Raw genomic sequence first — 22,320 nt, forward strand, 5'->3', positions numbered from 1 at the left:
TTTCACTTAGTACACGTCGGCGTATCGGCGTCCACACCCAAACACGTTCACCGGGCTGGTATTCCACGAAGCATCGCCGAAGATTGTAACGGCGGCTGTCAGTCGTCTGTTGATTCTTGATACGGAGACGCGCGAGTTGTCGGGCTTATTCGGCGCGTTGAAGGTACTCACTCACATCGAGGTTTTCTTTGTCGGTGACGTTGGGTAACATGGCATCGAGCGTCGTTGCCGGGCTCCTTCCGTAGACCAATTTGTATGGAGATATCTGCATCGTCTCCTGCACCGCCGTGTTGTATGCGAAGGTCACGTACGGAAGACTGGCGTCCCACGTCTTGTGTTCGACATCGACGTACATTGCCAGCATGTCGGCGATCGTCTGGTTTAGCCGCTCGGTGAGGCCGCTGGTCTGTGGGTGGTACGCTGTCGTCCGGCGGTGGTTTGTGTGGCTGTATGCCAAGATCGCTTGAGTTAAGTCGGCAGTAAATGCCGTTCCTCTGTCAATGATAAGGACCTCCGGGGCGCCGTGACGTAGGACGATATTTTCGACGAAAAACTTAGCTACCTCGGATGCACTGCCGTTTGGCAGGGCTTTTGTCTCGATGTAGCGGGTGAGGTAGTCGGTAGCTACCACGATCCATTTGTTTCCGAAAGCTGACGTCGGGAACGGCCCCAGTAGGTCCATACCAATCACTGAGGTGGTTCAATTGGCTGCAAAAGCCCCGCTGGCCTTGTCGGTGGTGTCTTGCGTCGCTGACAGTCCCGGCATGTCCTCACATGACGAGTGACGTCAGTGGTAAGACGTGGCCAATAGTACCTTTCTTATATCCTCACGAGCGTGCGAGAAACATCGAGGTGCCCTGCTGTTGAATCGTCGTGCAGGGCCTGCAGGAGTTCTGGTCGCAGAGCTGAAGGCACCACAAGAAGGTACTTGGCTCGAAGCGGTGAAAAGTCCTTCTTTTGGAGAAAACCGTTTCGCAGGAAGAACGACGCAAGTGCGCGCTTACGGTGTCCTGCCTTCGAGGTATTCAATTAGGGCCTTAAGTTCCGGGTCGGCCCGCTGTCGTTCAGCGAAGTCGTCGGTAGTTATTGTTCCCAAGAAGTAGTCGTCATCCGGGTCGTCAGGTAGTGGTTGGTCGACAGGCGCACGAGAGAGACAGTCGGCGTCGGAGTGTTTCTTGCCAGACTTGTAAACGACGGTAATGTCATATTCTTGAAGTCTCAGGGTTTCGACGCGAGAACGTGAGGCCATGAAGAGATAAGTTGATGAGATGCTGCGGGATGACATAATCCAGCCGTCCAAGAGTCCATGGGCGTCCCCCGTGGCGTTAGTGAGGAAAAAGGATGGGACCCTACGTTTCTGCGTCGATTATCGCCGCCTGAACAAAATCACAAGAAAGGACGTGTATCCTCTCTGCGGGAGGTACATCTGCGAGAGGTGCGGGGATCGTTACCCCGCACCTCCACCAAATGTCACGGGGTCGGGACGTGGCCAAAGACAGGGGACTTTGTGTTGGAATTTAACTGTTTATTTGGGCAAACCTGTGCCCGGTAAACAGAAAATCCGATTACAGTAGCTGTCTTCCACTGATAGCGGCGAACGGAGCGTCGGTCGTCGATCAACTACTCACAAGCGGCGAAGTGCGTTGGCATTTATACTCTTGCCATCGAATGTTCTAGCGTTATCGTTGGCGATGGCGTAGGTTCCAGAATAATCTGTACAGTTCGCAGAGTGGGCGTGATCTTATCGAAATGATCTACTAAAGTCCGGAAGCTTCTCAAAAACTGCAGGCGCGGTTTGCGCTGAGAATTGTGTAGTGTTTTGGGGCGATAACAAAACTTGAGAAATAGAACGTGGCAATATGTCACAAACGTGAAGTATAGTCTCTGTATGTACGATGTTTGATTGGAAATGACTGCCCAAGTTTTACTTGTTTGCCATTTTTAACCGAGGCATGTGCATCACGGCTCTAATGTGTTGTTTGAATGTGTGCTTCATCTCGAACAGAGCGGCCATGTCAGCAGAGCTGGCACAGCAGTCGAAGCTGTCTGCTGCCCGCGAGCAGAGCAACCTGCTTGGGTCCCTCCTGGAGACAGAAGCCATTATAAACGTCGATGATCTCAGGTGGGCCCCTGGTCATTTCTTTGTACAGCAGTAAATATGTTCCACAGCTGAAAGTGTCCATTCAAGGATAGAGCCTTTAGTGATGAGAGATGGTTGGCTGGAAATCAAGTCTCTAAATGTTTCCATCTTCTTTCTTAGGTACCGACAACCATTGAAGTGCCACCTACGAATCTCATTGGCTAACACTTATTTTTCGTAGTCATGTTCTCCCTAGGGCTTTTCCAGCACCTGGTGAAACGTGTTCCTCGCTCACAAATGGTGGGAGATTGATGAAAAAAAAAAAAAATGCATCGCATTTGCAAGTTGTCTGCTGAAAGATGCATGGCTAATGCACCTATATGTACATGGCTTTGTAAATTTTTCAAGTTAAGAAAAAGATGTTGGCAGATGCCAGCTGAAGGGGAGAGAGGGCCAGGTGACGTCGGTACACAAGTAAAAGGAAAGGGACTTCAGTTGGGTTAGTGACAGTTGCAACCAACAGCTTAAGTCAGTGTTGTACGCGTTCCGAACAATAGCTCGTTTCATGTTCCTTCCCAATTTTAGAATGAGTTCCCGTTACTGTAACGAGTTAAAGTGAGATTTTGAAAATTGGAATGTGTCATTACATTACCTTTACATTTCACCTTAAATGCAGTTATAGTGTTCGATAATCCTGAGCCTAAATAAAATTAGCAATTCGAAGCTCACGTTCAGCTATCCAGATTATATGAATTTACACCACTGGCAGGAGGTTATACGTATATAAAAGGAACCTTAATAAATCTCCCCAAAAATTTTTCGGTGATCACCGGCTTTAATACAAACATATCTAACTGAAACTTTCGTGCTTGTCTATTTCAAGTCCACCACATGTCTGATGTGGCACTTTCCACGTTGGTCTTCTAAGTAGACCTGTGCGCCGGTACTAAAATCGCGGCGGCGGCGCACTGGCTTTTCCACCTTCGGTAGTGGCGTGTCAACGGCACGGGGTACATCAGATTGGCGGCGTGGCGCGAGAGGGGGGTAGAATCTAGGCTCAAAAGGTGGTGGGGATAAAAACTTGTCCCTTGAATAAAAAAACAAAACAAAAACAAATATTTTGTTCGAGAGGGTGAAGCAGTTTAAGTGACAGCAGCTTGTCTCAATGGTATTTATGTAGAAATATTGCTTTCTCAGTTTTTCAGACCTGGCAGGTGAAAATACAAAGGTTGAGCCCCTTAACTATACACTTTAACAAAATATATGTTTAAGAAATTCTTTTTTCCAGTTACTCAGCACCGCGTCTGCATAGATACCCATCAATCTCATTCCAAATAGGCAGGTTCTGCATAAAAAAAACAAACAAAAGGAAACAAAAACAATCCTGATTTGATTTAACGGGCATAATATTTAAATGATCAAATCACCAGGTATGGTGTGCTGAAGATGCAATGAAAAATATGGGTGCTAGAACACTTGAACTGCAGTGTGAACTATCTTATTAATGCAAAAGGATGACACGATTGCAAGTGCGCCGATGTTTGAGAGGAGCTGCAGCTATAAAACATGCGCATGCAAAGTATGCGAGAAACGCTGATCATAGCGATAAAATATAAGCAGTATTGCTGTCTAAAAAAAAAAAAACATATTCTAACTGTTGTCTCATGTTTGTGGTGAGGTGACCAAATAACCTATGCATATTCGAGCCTGACAGTTGTCTCATGTTTGTGGTGAGGTGACCAAATAACTTATGCATATTTGAGCCTGACCAAAGTCTTATGCGCTGTCAGTATTCTTCTGTCGAGTTTCCTAACGTGCGTCAGATATGCCAAAGTTTCTGAAGAGCTTGTTGCAGATTGTTTTGGCATGCGTGTGCCATTTTAACTTTGCTGTGAGAGTTACACCAATGTATACAAGCTACATAACAATCATAGGCATGCGCAGAATTTTTCACCAGGGATGGGGGCGAGGTTACACTACAGCCCCCTCCCCCTTCTTTCTGCCGAGGCAGGTCTACTGATGTCCTGGTGCCCATAATGCAGTGTGGAGACGAGATATGGTTATAAAACGTTTATTTCAATAAAATTGAGTTGTAATATATACAGTTTATTATTTAGCAGTTCTGCTTTCCTGTACACCATTGGCAAAGAAAGGGAGTTCCTCTGCAGCTCAGGCATAAATATTACGACATGCTTATAAAGGGTATCTATTCATTGTAAACCACAAAAAGAAATCGCACATCTGCCTTCTTTGACAGCAGAAAAAAAAAGAAAAATATTGCCTCGGCTTGACCTGATTATTACAAGCAATAAAGTCCACGAACAGGGCAAACACATGGATACACCTTCATGCGGTGAAAGTTTTCATATTGTCTCCCCACTATCCACAGAGAGAACGAAGAAAGCAATCCAGAATACAATGTAAAGGCAACGCCTAAAAGCACGAGAATATACCGCAAACTAAAAAATGCACTGAAAAGCAAGTTACAGTATTAAGTGCTTAATTGAAACAAACGCTACGATATCCCAGCTTTCTTCTGAGCATCTCAATCCACACTTGAAACTTACTTTCTGGCACTTGGTGAAGAGCGCATAATAAAAACGAGGGCTATAAATACAGTTAAACCTGCTTATAATGAACCTCCAAAGAAGCACATATATTTGCGACTTCTGTCTAACAAAGTAACAGCGGGAGACAACCTTGACATAACGAATTTTTCTCACGAAAAATCTAGAAATTTAGCCCTGCATTTCGGCATTTTGGTAAGAGCATGCATTTCTCGCGGGTGCGCCGCCGCCGCCAGAACGGAGGGCGTACTACGCGACCGCGAGTGCTTGATTGCAAGCGGGTAAGCGTGAGGCAGGCAGGCTGGTGGCGGGCAGGTGGGCCTGCGCGCCACCCAGCGTTTCCGTTGCCGTTATTGCCACTGCAGCGTTGCCGTTGTTCTTGCCACTGCAGAAGCATGCGCGCACGAATGCGCCCCCGCCCCCCCTTCCAATTCAAAAATAAAAAACGATATTTTTGTGTTGGCAGTGCCACGCTTTCAGTTAGCGTCACATATGTGGGGCCACGCTGCATATGGAGGGCTCTTTATCGAATAGTTTTCTGCGGTATCCGTGCCTGTGTTCATGTTCAAGTCGTTTTCGATGCGGTGCACGCATGCATGGTTTCACTGCGTGCGCATAATGTGGCCCCAGATGTTCAGCTGTGCATTTTTTTAAATGCGACTAACCGTGTCGTCACCACCGAGGGAAAGTCAGATTCGGCGCTGATAGAAACTCTACGAGAATACGGTGATGATGGATCTTCGGAGGTCGACTTGTCACGCGCTTTTGTCTTGCCCCGGGCCGCAAGTTTGCAGGCTCGTAGCTTTGGCTATTAGCCAATTAATTCTGGTCACAACACGACGGTGCTTTTAATGCAATGCAATGAACGTGATAGCAAAAAATTGAAATGTTATACGAAGTACGACTGTCAGCCAGCTCTTTCGGATACGATATCGCGGAACTCCTACAAAACGCTAGTGTAAGCAAAAAATACGGCCCCCCCAGGGAGAAGGGCTCTTTATACACACAGTTCCTTTGCGTTCAAAGCGCACAGTTGATACTTGCCGAGATAGCATGCACGCCAACGATTGCGACTGCCCTTAAAATTAAAGTTTATTGTTGCTACTTGAGTGACCCTCCCCCCCCCCCCCTTCCCTGCATTTTTTCATGCTTGGTCAGCACGGGTGGTTTCTTTTCTGTTCGAGCATTCTACGCCAGTTTTAACACCCGGTGATGTTATCTTATGCTCCTTCCAGGCGCTAGAGATTCATCGGATAATTTGATCTGAGCTTCAGCAGCGCTCGCGCTATTTTACCCACTCGAGAAAGTTACGATGCGCGGGGGCATGTTTTCAATTTAGACTTGTTACGGAACATGGCGGCGAGAGCAAGAACCGTCTGAGAATGTTCATACATTCGCTATCACTATAGTAACGCAGTGTTTTACCGCTAAATAAGTGTTTTGGGTTTGCTCTGCCTTCAGTCCCCTTTTTGTTTGATTTGTGCATTTATTTTCTGAAGTTTTCTACCGCACCTCCATATAACGAAATCTTCTTTATAACAAATTTTTTCCAGGAATTTACCAATTTTGTTATATTCAGGCTTAACTCTAGTTTTTCTCCTCTTTGTGTGTTTGGACAAAATTTGCCTTTTCTCATGTTCAATAAGCAATATACAAGGTAATGAATATCTTATCTGGCGAAAATAATGTGTTCTGATTAGATTATAAAAGTATATTGCACGCGGGAAACTTACAGCTTTCTGCCAGCCGTGAAAAGTCTAAAGAAAAAATTTACGCGACTTTGTCGCAAACTGCCTAATGACCAACTAGGAACGAGTTGTCAATGCAATCTCTTGTTCAGCAAACGGTAAAGAAACCTCTGAAGCCGGTCATGGCTCATTGTAGACTGCAACTTCGTTTTCACTATGTCGAGCTTCAAAAAGGTCCGCTCGCATTAGCAGCTAGTTACAGGGACAACTAAAAACTTTAAAGGACAACTTTAAGTGCTTTAAAAATTCCCTGTAAACTAATGTTCTCTGACCGTTTCCTTGCAACCACTTTAGCCATTCGTAACAGTTGCCAAGCATTGTGTGCTCAGTGGTAACCTTTGCTTTGAGTGAGCGGTGCTTAGCCAGCTGTCACACTCTACGTCAAAATATTTACTTGTAACTTCAATCTCCTTGTCACTGGCAGTTAGGCGCAAAATGTTCATGATCGCACAGATGAGAACGACGCTTTCTTGCATGGACCTTGCTCCAATTCTTTCAACAAGAGCATTAATCATTGGGTAAAAGATGCTGATACGAAGCCCTTTCTCCTTCGTTTCGTAAAAAAACTGACTGGCATGGTTCATGTCGGCGTGTCTACACACCTTCCTATATCTCACATCAGGAATACCGATCCACGAGTCTGGCATATTTTTGTGGCACCATGAAACACTTCTGTAAAGACACTCTCATCCAGCCTCATTTGTTTGAGTGCTACTTAGAGAATTTTTACTTCCTGGAATGTAGTAAGCAGATTTGTTTTTGGATCCTGGGCTAACCTTGAGGAACATCTGCCGCACAGGATGGGCCATTTTCACAAAAAAATGAAAGTCGAAGCTCTCCAACTGTGCGAGAAGTCCTGCTTTTGCTCGCCTTTCCGGATGCTGCGTGTGGTTCATGATGTCAACTACAGCGTTTAAAGCAGCTGCTCCAAATGACTGAAGCCCTTCTTCCACCCCTGTGTTCGTTCTTTCTCATGCATATACGGCTCCCACAAACGCCGCAAGGTGGACTTGCGGCGTTTGCGGAGAACAATTATGAGGGGCACGCACTTTGTCAAGTTCGTTAACCTAGTGCATTTTTCCCACTACACACGCACATTGGTTCACGCAAGTCTGTAAAAAAATCGTTATGTTGCCCAAGTCGGCAAATTAAAAAAAAATTCTGAAAGTTGAGTGGGTGAACTGTTAGAAAGTGCTGGGTCCTTGAGAAATGAATTTAACATGCCAAAATCGATGACCGAAAAGCCTCGACCATCGGTGATTGATTAGAATAGGTGTGGTAACGAAGGAGTTAAATCATCATCATCATCATCATCTTGACTACCTCCACTGCAAGACGAAGGCCTCTCCCATGTTCCGCCAGATAAGCCGGTCCTGTGCTTGCTGCTGCCAATTTATACCTGAAAACTTCTTAATCTCATCTGCCCACCTAACCTTCTGTCTCCCCCTAACCCGCTTCCCTTCTCTGGGAATCCAGTTAGTTACCCTCAATGACCAGCGGTTATCCTGTCTACACGCTACATGCCTGGCCCATGTCCATTTCCTCTTCTTTATTTCAACCATGATATCCTTAACCCCCGTTTGTCCCCTAATCCACTCTGCTCTCTTCTTGTCTCTTAAGGTTACACCTACCATTTTTTTTTCCATTGCTTGCTGCATCGTCCTCAATTTAAGCTGAACCCTCTTTGTAAGTCTCCAAGTTCTGCTCCGTAGCTAAGTACCGGCAAGATACAGCTGTTATATACCTTCCTCTTGAGGGATAGTAGCAATCTACCTGTCATAATTTGAGAGTGCTTGTCGAATGCGCTCCACCCCATTCTTATTCTTCTAGTTATTTCAATCTCGTGGTTCGGCTCTGCGGTTATTACCTGCCCTAAGTAGACATAGTCTTTTACAACTTCAAGTGCACTATTACCTACCTCGAAGCGCTGCTCCTTGCCGAGGTTGTTGTACATTACTTTCGTTTTCTGCAGATTAATTTTAAGACCCACCTTTCTGCTCTCCTTGTCTAACTCCGTAATCATGAGTTGCAATTCGTCCCCTGAGTTACTCAGCAATGCAATGTCATCGGCAAAGCGCAGGTTACTAAGGTATTCTTCATTAACTCTTATCCCTAACTGTTCCCATTCTAGGCTTCTGAAAACCTCCTGTAAGCACGCGGTAAATAGCATTGGGGAGATTGTGTCCCCCTGCCTTACACCCTTCTTGATTGGTATTCTGTTGCTTTCTTTATGAAGCACTATGGTAGCAGTTGATCCTCTGTAGATTTCTTCCAGAATGTTTATATATACTTCATCTACGCCCTGATTCCGCAGTGTACGCATGACGGCTGATATTTCTACTGAATCAAAATCCTTCTCGTAATCTATGAAGGCTATGTATAGTGGTTGGTTATATTCTGAGCATTTCTCTATTACCTGATTGATAGTATGAATGTGGTCAATTGTTGAGTAGCCTGTTCGAAATCCTGCTTGTTCCTTTGGTTGATTGAATTCTAATGTTTTCTTTACTCTGTTAGCAATTACCTTTGTAAATAGCTTGTATATTACAGAGAGCAAGCTGATCGGCCTGTAATTCTTCAAGTCCTTGTCATCTCCTTTCTTATGTATTAAGATGATGTTAGCGTTCTTCCAAGTCTGGTACTCTTCCCGTCAGGAGACATCTTGTAAACAGGGTGGCCAGTTTTTTAACACAATCTGTCCTCCATCTTTCAGCAGATCTGATGTTACCTGATCCTCACCAGCAGCTTTGCCTGTTTGCATGCTCTCCAAAGCTTTTCTGACTTCTATCATTACTGGTGGGGTGTCATCTGGGTTACTGCTAGTTCTTATAGTATTAAGGTCGTGGTTGTCTCGGCTACTGTACAGATCTCTGTAAAACTCCTCCGCTATTTTAACTATCCTATCCATATTGGTAATTATTTTGCCTTCTTTGTCCTTTAGTGCATACATTCGACTTTTGCCTATCCCAAGTTTCCTCTTCACTGCTTTGACGCTTTCTCCGTTTTTCAGAGTGTGTTCAATTCTCTCCATGTTATACCTTCTTACATCGCATACCTTATGCCTATTATTCAACTTTGAAAGCTCTGCCAGTTCAATTTTGTCTGTTGTACTTGTGACTTTCATGATTTGACGCTTCTTAATTAGGTTCTTCATTTCCTGGGAAAGCTTGCCAGTGTCCTGTCTAACTACCCTGCCTCCAACTTCCACTGCACGCTCCGTAATGATACTCGTCAGTTTATCATTCATTGTATCTACGCAAAGGTTGGTTTCCTCACTAAGAGCCGAGTACCTGTTCTGAAGCGACACTCTGAATTCCTGTACTTTCCCTCTCAGTGCTAGCTCATTGATTGGCTTCTTGCGTATCAGTTTCTGTCGTTCCTTCCTCAAGTCTAGGCGAATTCGAGACCGTACTATTCTATGGTCGCTGCATCGTACCTTGCCAACCACTTCCACATCTTGCACGATTCCTGGGTGTGCACTCATTATAAAGTCTATTTCGTTCTTATTTTCGCCATTAGGGCTCCTCCATGTCCACTTGCGGTTTTCGGTAGAAGGTATTTAAAATCCGTAAATTATTGCGTTGTGCGAATTCTACTAGGAGCTCTCCTCTGGCGTTTCTAGTACCGATGCCATAATCTCCTACTGCCTGGTCTCCAGCCTGCTTCTTCCCTACCTTTGCATTAAAGTCGCCCATCACTATAGTATACTGTGTTTTTACCTTACTCATTGCTGATTCCAGGTCTTCATAGAATGCCATGATGGCGCTTCAGTTGAAAACTTCTATGAAGACGTGGAATCATAAAGAGTTAAAAGGGCCCTCCAACACACCATGTTTTACTTGTGGGTTGTATAGGCTCAAGTACAGACAGACTAGTGCAGCAAAAGCGGCAGTGATAGCGGCACGCAATCTGTAGTTATTCAACTTAAAAAATTCTAAATACAAGAAAACGAAATGCTGACCCTCAACTTGATTTTCGCAGGTTCGCTTCACCACATTTCACTCGCCCGTGACGTCGTAGCGCTGCCCCAATGAAAGAAACTGGAAGCGCTTGCATAGGAGAAGCTCGCACCCCATTGTTGCTCTTTTTTAAAGTAATGTTGACTGTTGCCACAATAACAAACGTGGTGCCTGACTTGCCAGAATGTGAGCAGGAGCTACTGTGTCAAAGTGACGTATTTCCTGCTGTTTTTTAGAACATTCCACTTCACTTCCTCCACTATTCTAAGAAAGGGACTTGTGGAATGACCAGGGCAGGGAAGTGTTGTTGACCCTTCGCACATTGTTTAATGAGCCACCCAACAAACAACAATGGTGCACTGCACCCCTTGAACAGCGCACATGTGGAAAGAGACAGCTCCCAAACTCCCAACAGCAAGAAGAAGGAAGAAAGAGAGAAAGGTCTTTCGTATTAACATCCGACCCCCGCAAGCCATAAGTTTAGTGGCGAAATGGCAGCCACGGTTTCTGTCATGCTTTGTAGTCACAGTGATATTTTTTGTTCTGGCTGCGTTTGTTCAGGGTCTGATGAAAAACACAGAGAAGAAAAATCAAAGAGATTAGTTACTTCTTTTTTTACCCTAAAGCACGATGACTTCTAACACCATCCTGTCATACGGCAGCACCCTTCTGATGTCATTTCCGCCCGCAAGGTTCTTGCGAGCACCACTATGTGATGATGCGATTGGCAGCAATGTAGTGACTTTAGTGCATGATTAAAACAGTAAATCATCTCATGTTGGCGCTTAGACCTATACTAAAATGATCTCCAGCTATCGGTCTATGCAAACCACAAATAAGAAATATCTGCTTCAATAATGTTGGAGGGCCTCTTTAAGGCTGCTCCAAAGCACCGTTTTTTTTTTTTTTGCTCCAGAATCTGCTCCGAAAAGCAAAATGTTACTTCCATCTCTGGGATTATGCAAGATATCGGTATTAAAAGCATTGACACCTTCGACGAACATCTAATAGTGCTCTAACGAACTTGAGTCGTTCAGACTCGGATAGAACGTGCAACTGAGGGAGTTCAGGTGAGCAATATGTTGGCGAGTTGGAGGCCGAGAGAGTTTGACTGAGCAAAGCTTTGGTGAGTATGAGTTCGAGTGAGTCCGGTTGAGGAAAACATCGGTGAGTGTGAGTCCGAGTGAGCCATAAGGGCGAGGCTTTTTTCATGAGTGGTGAGCTCTACATTTTTTTGCCGACCTATGGTTAAGAAAGTGCTAGAAGGGGAAGATGGAAAAATCCATGAACGGGGGTTGTTGACATTTCAACTAGTAGACTTGTCTCCCCAAGGTGAGACAGCACTGTTGCAGGCTTGAATAAGACAAGTCCGCTGGTTGACACGGCGGCTCAAGCACGCAACCCCTGTTTACAGATTTTTTTATACACTAGTTGCCTGATATAATTGTTTGAAGAAGAACGGCTATTTGGGCTAGTTGGTTGGAATTCATCATAATAAGGGCTGCAGCGCGAGCACGAAGGTGCTAGAAGAAAAGTGAAACGAAAGGCGAGGCAAGGAAAGCAAGTGTTGTCCTTTTTGCTTTCCTTGCCTTGCCTTTCGTTTCACTTTTCTTCTAGTACCTTCGTGCTCGAGCTGCAGCCCTTATTATATAATTGTTTCTATAATTTAATTACAACGTATTTGAAAAATAATCATTCAACTTGCACTTGGCTTGCTTTGCACTGAAAATGTTGCTTTTTGCTGAGCAGCATGCACAATGGGACATTGTGTGCGTGGTGGCCAAAAAGAGAAAAGAAGGTAGCTAGAGTGCTATGCTTGAATTGCCCTGTGGCCATCGTGTGTGTGTGTGCAGGAACACCCCAGCGTCTAGCAGTGAGCGGCTTCTCTCTGGTAAGTCAATGTGCTTCTGGGTCTTCGATTTTTACTTCCTGTATTATTTGTGGTGTCAATAACAGGGGGAAGTGTTGTGCCCGTGTGGCAACACTACGAAGGCCTCTAATACTCTGCGTAGGCGGTCACAAGGACAGCTGTGCTGTGAAGACAGCCTTGGAGGCAGATAGGATGCAGGCTACTTGACTCCCCAAGCAAGATGACAGCTTAGCGAAATGCTTATTTTTCAGGCACTATTGTTTGCCTGCAAGCAGACACTTTATGAGAACTAACAGACAATAATGCCAAAGAAAGTATAGGGGATGTTGTTAGTAGTATTTGTACAGTCGTCGGCGGTTTATTCGGATGCTGAAAATTTAGACATGCTCTTTTAAAAAGACACCTTTTCTGCACCACCACTTGTCCTATTGAAGTAACGTAATTTCACGATCGAAAATTTATATGCCCCACGGTGCACCATTATATTTTTCCAGCTTCTTGATCGAGTGAGACATTAAACCTCGTGAGAAGCTATTCGCAATGTTCAGAATATTTTCGCTAGGCTGCCAGCACTGAAAGATTGTGTGCACGCACAACCTTTCAGTCCAATGTATCATAGTGCTGCCCATTCATTGTTTGGACTTCTGCGTCCCCTGGTAAACTAGCCATTGCATGTAGGTTTTTTGCTTTTGAGACACAATCGAATCTGAATGCGTGAAATCCACACTTGCGAGGCACGATTGAGTTCAATCTGTTGATTGTAGAACGGAACGTACAGCGAAAGAAGGGGCTTCTGACTTTCGCAACACACAGGGGCTGTGAGGCATAACAGCTGGTTTACAGACCCAAGGTGTCTGCCAACCTGGAAAGCCTGGAGAAGTCAGGGAATTCATACCCTGTTTGAACACTGAGGGAAAAGTATGGGGGAGTCTAGAAACCTAGCCGTGTCATTATGGAAAGTGACGGCAGTCTGTGTGACTGTCACGGAAATAAGCATTGCTACTGATCAAAGCTTAAAAAGTTGTTCCTTCGGCTGTAGGCACAATGGACAGCATGAAGAGGCCTGAAAAACAAAAAAAGAAAAACAAAAGACTATTGTTTTCTAGCGTAAATGGGTAAGTATACACTGATAAAAAGAACACAAAGTTTACTGATGTTTCGGCATCCGATACGGGAGCTTATTTCACAATAAAACTCATAGGAAAGGCACAGAGTATTTAGGTATGCCTAAGTACATGACGTAAGCACCAAGACTACATTGTCAAAAGTGCCACATCACTCCTGTTTAGCGTAGGTGCAGTTTGCATGCAGGGATTCCATGTGCGGGCATGGTGCAAGCTTCTTTTCTTTGGGCAGAACACGTGCCTTGACCAGTTAGCTCGGTGGCCTGTAAATTCCACATGTTTAGCGAGGGCATTCCAGGCCACGAGTAATTTTGTGATGTCATATTCGTGTGATTTAACTATTTTCTTGAAATTACCGGTCTCACCAATGTACTGGTTGTCACAATCGTGGCAGCTATGACATAAACAAGACTGGGAAAATTTCCGTTCAGTAACTTCTCTTTTATGTTGACTAAAGCATTCCTTAGCTTCTATGTTGGTACATGCACCATTTTGATGCCTGTTGCTTCTACATATCACACAGCATATCCGACTTTCCTAGCCATCTCATAATAAGATTACGTACTACATAAGGAACAGGCAAAAAAGAGTGTTCTACACTCGGCATAATGTAAATAGGGGGCATTTTTACGTCTAAATGCACACACATACCTCATAAAGTGGACGGGTGGATGACTGCCATTGTAGCTAAGTGGTAAAGCATCGAACACGTTATTCGGAGATTGCATGTTTGCATCCTGCCTGTGACTAGTTATCTTTTCGTCTACTTTTCTTTCTTCACGTATACAACACAGTTACTTCTAACGACATCTCCAATACTTTCCCTGGCACTATTGTCAGTTCTCATGAATATTGTGTCTAACAAAGAAAACGAGCCCTTAAATTTACGCTTTCCATCATGTAAGTGCAGCGTTACTCACGTCAGTTAATTTGTGCATGTTTGTCTCTGCCACGATTTCGGCTCGGTTCAAAGGCCTTCTGGTTGGGTTAGAACTGCCATCAGCAGAGACTTGCCAGGCTGTGTCACGCCTTGTTTTATTATTATGATTACTATTATTATTATTGTTAAAGCAAAGGTGAATGTCCTCAACTAAGCATTTATTGCTGGTAGCTCGCGTTTCAAGGGTAGCACAGGGTAACTTCAGCTAAATTTCTCATTCCAGTTTCTTGAGATGGTGCTACATAATCTGTGATTACTTTTTAGTGTCACGTCCTTAGAACAGTTCGTAGACGAATAGAACTCGGTGGCATTCGTGATTTATCTATGGAATCGAGAGAGGTGTTGCGACCTGATAGATTACCGCTTGCCATCACATACTTGTTATTGCTTTAAACGTTACTCCTAGCTTTCATTGCAGGAATCGTAAGACTTTCGTCATTCTCCAAGCATAAGAGCCCAGAGAAATAAAACATAAACATGCATGCGCCTGTATAAAAATGAGAAGGGGGAATTTCGAATATGGATATGTTCTTATGATATCGTTAGTAGTCAGAGCAGGCTACACACGTCGTGCTCCTTGTGCGTGGTGCAATAAAAAAACGGGCCACAAATTCTGAAAAGCATATACAACTTTTTAAAGAATGTCACTGCGCACCAAGCGGACCATGCCAAACCCATTGAAGGCTAGTCCTCCCTAAAGTGGCCAAATATGTTGACCGCACCAAGAGAGGACAGAAAGCTGAAACCTGTGGCTCATCTCGAGGTGGCTGTGGCAAACCAGATGCTGTCGGTAAAGCTGGCCTTCATGCTGTCAGTTTCAGAAGAATTGGAGCCATTTTTGTTGGTGTTTCAGACTGTGCGGTCTTGTGTTGCAAGAGCACTAGATGGCCTGTTGTGGTCACTTATGGGATGAATCGTGCTAAAAGAAAAGCTGGATGCCGCAGCGACATCCTTCAAACTGATGAAAATTGAGAAACCGAACAACATTATTGGTGTAGCTACCTTCGACATAGGCCTTGTTGCCAAAAGTCGTGAACTTTGAAAGATCACTCAATCACCACACACTGCAGCTGTAAGTGTAAAAAAGAGAATACATCTTATTCATTAAGGCCTGTTCAGCCGAGATAATTGAAAGATCACCTCTGAAGTACAAGTTGACATATGGGACCATTTGCTTGAACCCGGCATTTTGTGCCAGTGTTGTAAAAGCTGGCCAGAAGCAACTGAGCATTGCACTGAAAGTGCTTATGGAGCACGCACATTTTTCAGGCCTACAAGTAGACAGGGCAAGTCCATTGCATCTGCAAGTGTTCCCAAACAGCACTGCGCAAGTGCGTTTGCAAAATTGCGATCGCACAAGAGAGTGCTTGAAAGCATTGTGGGTGGAACTCTGTTCAAGTTCTCACGAAGAGGTACGACTGTTTGGGGAGATGGTGCTTTGCCTTTCTCAGCGGAGCGAGGATTTTTGGCAAATAAGGAATTTGTTGGGTAAAATATGTTGTAGCACAAAGGTCAGTGTACGATTAAGTGTCTGCAGAAGGTGGTGTCGGAAAAGTGGGCGTCACAGACAGTATGACTGACATCAAATAAGAAGAAGAATTTTGGAGGGGAAAAAGAAAAAAATGGTTGGGCTTATCAGATGCTGAAAGGAACTAGAGAAGTTTTGCAGCTTGTGAAGGAGCTTGAATCAGAAAAACAAAAGCTGACGAAAGACGTTCAACTTCAGGTATCTAAGCTGCAACAAGAGATCGGATGTTTGAAGTGGTCAAACTATTGCCAATGCAAATTAACAAGCTTTTGTGTTGTGTCTTTTAATATTTTATTCGGTGTAAAGGGTGCTTTCAGACAAAAGAATGTAATAAAGCGTCATGGTTTCCATTTTATATGAGTGCCTGATGTATTTTTTTTTTACCACTCAAGGTCGTTTCCAGTGCACAGAGTTTACCAAGCAGATGTCACGGTCATGGAATTTGCTTTCAATAGTCAGGCATTTGCTTTCAAGTCGGGGAAATTTGAAAATTCAAATTGGTAGACACCCTGACCGCACAGGCACAGTGGATTACATGGGAACCATGCGGGAAAGCTGGAACTGCAGGGGCAAATACTCCTTAGTCTGGCGGCAGACTTATGCAACCGACTGCCCTTGCTTGTTTGCTGCTTGCCGTGCAAGGCCTGACCTAATAAAAGGCTCAGATGCCACTAGTTCCATCTGCGCCATCAGTGCTAACGAATAAATGTCACAATAGCATGACGCTGACGATGGTGGAAAGAGTTGCTATCATTCGCCAAATTAAAGACCTCAATACCTCAATCCGATGTCGTTTGGGAGTTTTCGCTGAGTTGGGCGATGATGAGATTGCCTGTGGGGTACCCGAACGAGTGCAGGTAAACGGTGACTCCGATGAAGCGTTGCCCACACCACTGTTATCAAATGCTGATTTAGTGTGGGTCGTAACAGCGCTACAACCTACAATTATAGCCAAACACTGGCTCAAATACAGGCCGACTTGGTCGTCTGGGATTATGTGTGCGTTTAGACGTGCATTGATAAGTTTTTCCAGCCACAGAACTAATGAAGATGCTTTTTTTTTACAGTGAGGCCTTTTTCTTTCGGGCTCTCAATTATTCAGACTGTCAAATGAATGGTCCGCTGTAATGTAAGTGTGAAAAAAAAAAAGAAAAGTGGACGAAAAAGTGACGTGTTGCTGGCAGGGACTTACTCTCCCGGGTTTAAATCCACATATGGACCCCATAAGGCAGAAAGAGGATGACCGCCACTGTGGTAGGTCAGTTGGTAGAGCTTCCGACGTGTTATTTCGCAATAGACTCTAGATGTTGATGCAACCAAACAGTGTGAAAAATGAACATGGCAGTTGTGACGTGTCATTTACCGCAAAGCACACCCTTTAAGAAATGAGGGTGCTGCTGTTGCTTAGTTGTTGATCTCTGACAGCAGCAATCGCAAAATTATGTTGATCATTGGGACACCTGTTGCTCAGCAGTGAAAAGTGACTGCATAAGCCTGCCCTTGTATCGGGTTATTGAATTATAGGGTGGATAAAACTTATGCGAAAATTAATCAGCCTTTTAATACACTGAGTTCTATAGAGCTTGGCTGAAATATGCTTCTTTGGAATTTGAATGAATAAAGTGTATATTAACGAGCTTTTGCTGCAGTGCACTGTGTGTGGTCAAACAGATGCTATTGAAGTTGTAGGACGCTTATAAGGTGGGCAGCATTTAGTCCTGGAAAGATTTTCGTTTGTTGCTGGACTTTACAGTTAAACGACATGCAGGTTATACAATAACTAATGCAATTTGCAACAGCAGGTGTTGCAGACAATTTTTATGAGTCCACAGGTATGACATTTGCACTGTAACAGAACACTTTAAACTCGCTGAGAAAGGGGCGCAGTATTGAAGTACATAATGCAAAAGCTTCACCTCAGACTGTTGCCCCATGTCATTTTTTGTGAGTTCAAGTTTAAGTTTCACTCTAGCTTTCAGCACAAGCTGAGATTACTGTTTGCATAGGTCTTGTGGAGCGGCTGCGATCATCAAAAGACGTCAGTGTGCTGACCAGTGGAGCTAATATCTTGGCAGCTGCTGCCAAGAGTAAGGACTTCAGTTCAAATACCAAGGTAAGGAGATTTCATCATTAAAAGCTTATCCACGTGCCTTTCTGTGGTACGCACTCAATTGTGCATACCAGTTCTCGCAATGTTCAGCTGCTATAAGCAATGTGCGACCCCTTAGCTAGGGCCTAGGAACAATCTAAAAGCAACCAGATTTAGTGTTGTTCAGTTTTGCTGTTTCAAGCTTTGCATGGCTGTGGTTCAGTTTTGCTGTTTCAAGCTTTGCATGGCTGCGGGCAAGCTGTTCTTATGATCAGGCAATCGTGACAAGTCAGGACAGATGAGAAGGTTCATTGTCCACAAAATACTTGACAGTCGTAAAATGTCTAAATCATTTCAATATCAAGAGCACTGTTTCAGGAAGCGTAAGAAAAGGCATTGTCCTAATCAGAAAAAAGTGTAGATGAAATTTTCGCTCAGAAAATAAACTTATGGCAAATGCAATTTTTGATCTTACAGTAAAGAAGAACACTGTTCATAGACGTGTGCCTTGCACCATGTTATAAAAAAGTTACCATGCACTGTTAGACAATCCACTTTGCAAGACTATAAGTGCTCCAAATTGACGGGACACTAGAAAGATACACACGCACAGAGCTACCGCTTGCTGTGTGTGTATCTCCCTTCGATTTAGTGCACTGTCCAATCTACAGTCTTGCTTTACCAACGCGCCCAGACCTCAACCTCGGCACTTGGCAAGCTGTGTGTGAAGTTGGATATTTCTTGCTTGCAGTGTCTCCAGTTGTGGCTGCGTGCAACCAAGGACCTGGTGACAAAAGAAGAAGCTGGTGTGGACGCACTTCGGGCCATCATACAGTGTCTCCATGTGTAAGAGGCTCAGTGGCTAGTAGCGAGTTAGTCCATGTTAACACTCAGATGTGGAGCTTATATTTCGCATTCAAAGTGGGTGACATGAAAAATGTGCTTGTGAAATAGGCAGTTTGGGAAAACAAACAAAATTAAGCCTGTCAGGTTGGGGCATTTCAAGCTCTTAATGGGATTGTGATGTGTACCTAGCTAAATACAACTTTCAGTGTTGTGTTTATCTTGAAAGTCAACTGCACTTGGTTCTACTGAATTTTCTCATGGCTTCGCTTATTTACACGTGCATGCCTTTTTAGCCTTTGAAGGTTTGTGCCGTACTATATGTGCAGTAGTTCTTGTCTTTCCTGCTTGGTCTTTGTCATACGGGTACATTTTTGACCTTCCGCTTGAAATTTCACATCATAATGACGATGCATGCTTATTGGGAGGTATGTACACCTCCTAGAACAGCGCTTTGAGATAGGTATCGGACACTTAGAGCTGTAAAACACTATGTCTGCTTAGGCCAGGTAGTTACCGCAGAGCTGAATCACGAGATTGAAGTAACTAGAAGAAAAAGAACTGGGTGGAGCACATTCGGCAAGCATTCTCGAATCATGACTGGTAGATTGCCAGTATCCCTCAAGAGGAAGGTATATAACAGCTGCATCTTGCCGGTACTTAGGGAGCAGAAACCTGTACGCTTACAAAGAGGGTCCGTCTTGAGTTGAAGACGATGCAGCAAGCGATGGAAAGGAAAGTGATAGGTGTAACCTTAAGAGACAAAAAGAGCGCAGGGTGGGTCAGGGAACAAACCGAGGTTTAGGATATCATAGTTGAGTCAAGAAGTAGAAATGTACATGGGCTGGGCACTTAGCGTGTAATCAGGATAACCGCTGGGCAATAAAAGTAACTGACTGGATTCCCAGCGAAGGCAAGCAGGTGAGGGGGCGACAGAAAGTTAGGTGGGCAGATAAGATTAGGAAATTCGCAGGTATAAAGTGGCAGCAGTAAGAAGGGACCGAGTTACCTGGTGGAACATGGGAGAGGCCTTTGTTATGCTGTGGGCGTAGTTGGGCTGCTGATGATGATGATGTAAATGTACAAAGGTATGAATTTCCTAAATTCCCTAGCTGAATTTCACTGTTCAACTGGCCAAAAATTGAATGTGCAGAACACTGGTGCGTTGCGCCAGGTGATACAAGCTTCGGTACCAAACCATCAAGCAATGGCGGAGAGCAATGGGCTGGAAGCTTCAGAAGGCTGCGCGTAACCAATGAAACTGTGGACACTCTTGACACAATCATGTGTGGTGATGGCGAAACTGACGGAACTTCGAAAGTGCATGTGTCTTCAATGCTCACATAGTCAAAGTGATGGGGCTTTCCGCGGACGCTCTCCACAAAACTGCGACCGATGCAATCATAGACGGCAGCAAGCTACTTAGTTTTGAAGGCACGTGTGTGGCCAGCGCACGCAGAATAAAAATGTAACTACCATCCGCCGCAACTGTTGCAAGCACAACCGTGGTCACTGCAAAAAGGATCATCAATAGCTCTTACAAACTCTGAAGGTATGCGGCTAATTCACTGGTACATTAAAAGTGATATAGGCGTAAAAAAAGGCACGAAGCGTTTCGCTGTTAATGTCAATCTTTGTTTGTGACTGTGGTTGAACAGAATGAAAAAAACTGAACAGACCAGCATTTTTCAGTTGGCCTCAAGCGAAGCTTTGACTGCAGTGAAACATATCCTTCCCCTCTCCCCATCCGGCTGTGGAAATCTCCTGGTTTAAGAATCCTTGAACTTGGAAGGTATACAGGGGCGGTGGAAGTTGCTTTCAGTCTTTATTGGCACTGCTGTTAGCTTATTTATCACTGAAACTCATAAGGTATTCTTGTTCGCCTTCATCATGGAGTTCACTCTGCTTGCGGCAGCCTCACTCAGAGAAGAAGCCACGTGCTTGCCAGCACAGGTTGTCACTGTAAGAAGACAGTGCAGAAGTGCGTTCTGTGTGTGCAGACGACAGTAAGGTGCAGTGCATAGACCCGTTTTCCAAGGAATGCCATGCTCTGAAATGCCAATGAACATTTCGAAGTTCTGAGCCGTGCTTAAATCAAAGTACTGTTCCTCTTCCTTACAATTTTTTCACAATTTTGTGCATTTCACCCGTTCAGTATCCACAGTAAAGTAATTTGACTACCTGCAAACCTTTTTATAAAGAAAGGTTCATTGTGCGTACTTGTGCCAAAAAGATGTGTCCTGTGCAGGCTGACACCCGGCAGTGCGAGCATGTCTGACTGGTGCCAAATTGGGCTCCAGTGCCTGCTGTATCCCGAAGTGCGCATGGAGGCCTACGCTGCCCTCTGCAGCCAGCGGAAGGCGGCTTTGACACCGCCCCGCCGGGGTGTGGATGCTCCTGCATATGTGGCCATAAAAGACGTAAGTGGCTGCAAGCCAGGTCAGGACGAGAGGATTTCTGGGCTAACACTGCGACAGGCGTGGGAAAAGACTTGGCATGCAGACACGAAGAAACGTACATCTGTCACATATATCAGGAGTGTTTGCAAGCTGAGCAAATTAAGAGACGTAGAAGACAGCGGTGGCACAGCAAACACAGTTAAATGCGCACTAAACATTCTCACAAGTGAAAATAGGACTTGATGTCCTATCTTGATACGCACAATCTATTATCTTCGAAGCAGCATGGCTTCCGCCGAGGCTTATCTACAACAACTCAGTTAATCGGATTTGTTCATGATCTTTCAAAAACAATCAATTTGCGTGGTCAAACTGATGTGGTATATTTGGATTTCGCAAAGGCATTTGATAAAGTGTCGCACTCAAAGCTCCTGTTTAAAATTGACAAAATGTTTCAAAATAATCACTTGACAAAATGGTTTTCATCCTATCTCAGCTGCCGTCAGCAGTTTGTTCAAATAAAAAATAAACAGTCTAGAGCAGTTGCAGTGAATTCTGGAGTTCCCCAGGGGAGCGTGCTGGGTCCCCTTTTATTTTTGTTATATATAAATGACCTACCAAACCGCGTTACGGTCCCGATAAGGTTGTTTGCCGATGACTGTGTTGTTTATAGTAGAATCGAGACTGAACATGACCAAGTTAATCTAAACAACAATCTTCAAAGAATAAAGGATTGGTGCGAAGAATGGCAAATGAGTTTGAACACAGAAAAAACAGTCTTTATGACTATAACTAGAAAGAAAGCACCTCTAGATTACAACTACCAGATTGGCAATGCTTTCCTCAAGCGTGTACAAAACTATAAATATCTTGGGTTATGGTTCACGCCCGACCTCCGGTGGAACACTCATATTGATAATGTATGCTCCAGGGCTACCAAGGCATTGTATAGCCTTAGACGTAACCTTTATACCGCCCCATCTGATATAAAGTGTCTTGCTTACAAAACTCTTGTCAGACCTATTATCGAATATTCTAAAATTGTCTGGGACCCTTACACAAAGACAAACTGCAATAAAATAACAAAAATACAGCGACTTGGTGCGAGATTTATTTTTAATAAATATAGCCGACATCATTCTCCTACTGAACTCTGTAAAAAAGCTGGACTGG

General features: G+C 44.3%; 1 protein-coding gene across 4 annotated transcripts in view; it reads left to right on the plus strand.

Annotated features, from left to right (window-relative positions):
- Positions 1 to 22,320, plus strand: part of LOC119178056 (uncharacterized) — a 697,593-nt gene that overhangs the window by 14,890 nt on the left and 660,383 nt on the right. For all 4 annotated transcript variants that reach the window (XM_075887501.1, XM_075887516.1, XM_075887508.1 and 1 more), the window contains exons 2-6: positions 2,006 to 2,122; positions 12,208 to 12,245; positions 17,823 to 17,929; positions 18,657 to 18,751; positions 20,997 to 21,168. In XM_075887501.1, the coding sequence (XP_075743616.1) occupies positions 2,006 to 2,122; positions 12,208 to 12,245; positions 17,823 to 17,929; positions 18,657 to 18,751; positions 20,997 to 21,168 (529 nt within the window). The remainder of the gene's footprint in view (positions 1 to 2,005; positions 2,123 to 12,207; positions 12,246 to 17,822; positions 17,930 to 18,656; positions 18,752 to 20,996; positions 21,169 to 22,320) is intronic.

The sequence above is a fragment of the Rhipicephalus microplus genome, chromosome 1 (assembly GCF_043290135.1).
Source record: "Rhipicephalus microplus isolate Deutch F79 chromosome 1, USDA_Rmic, whole genome shotgun sequence".
NCBI lineage: Eukaryota > Metazoa > Arthropoda > Arachnida > Ixodida > Ixodidae > Rhipicephalus > Rhipicephalus microplus.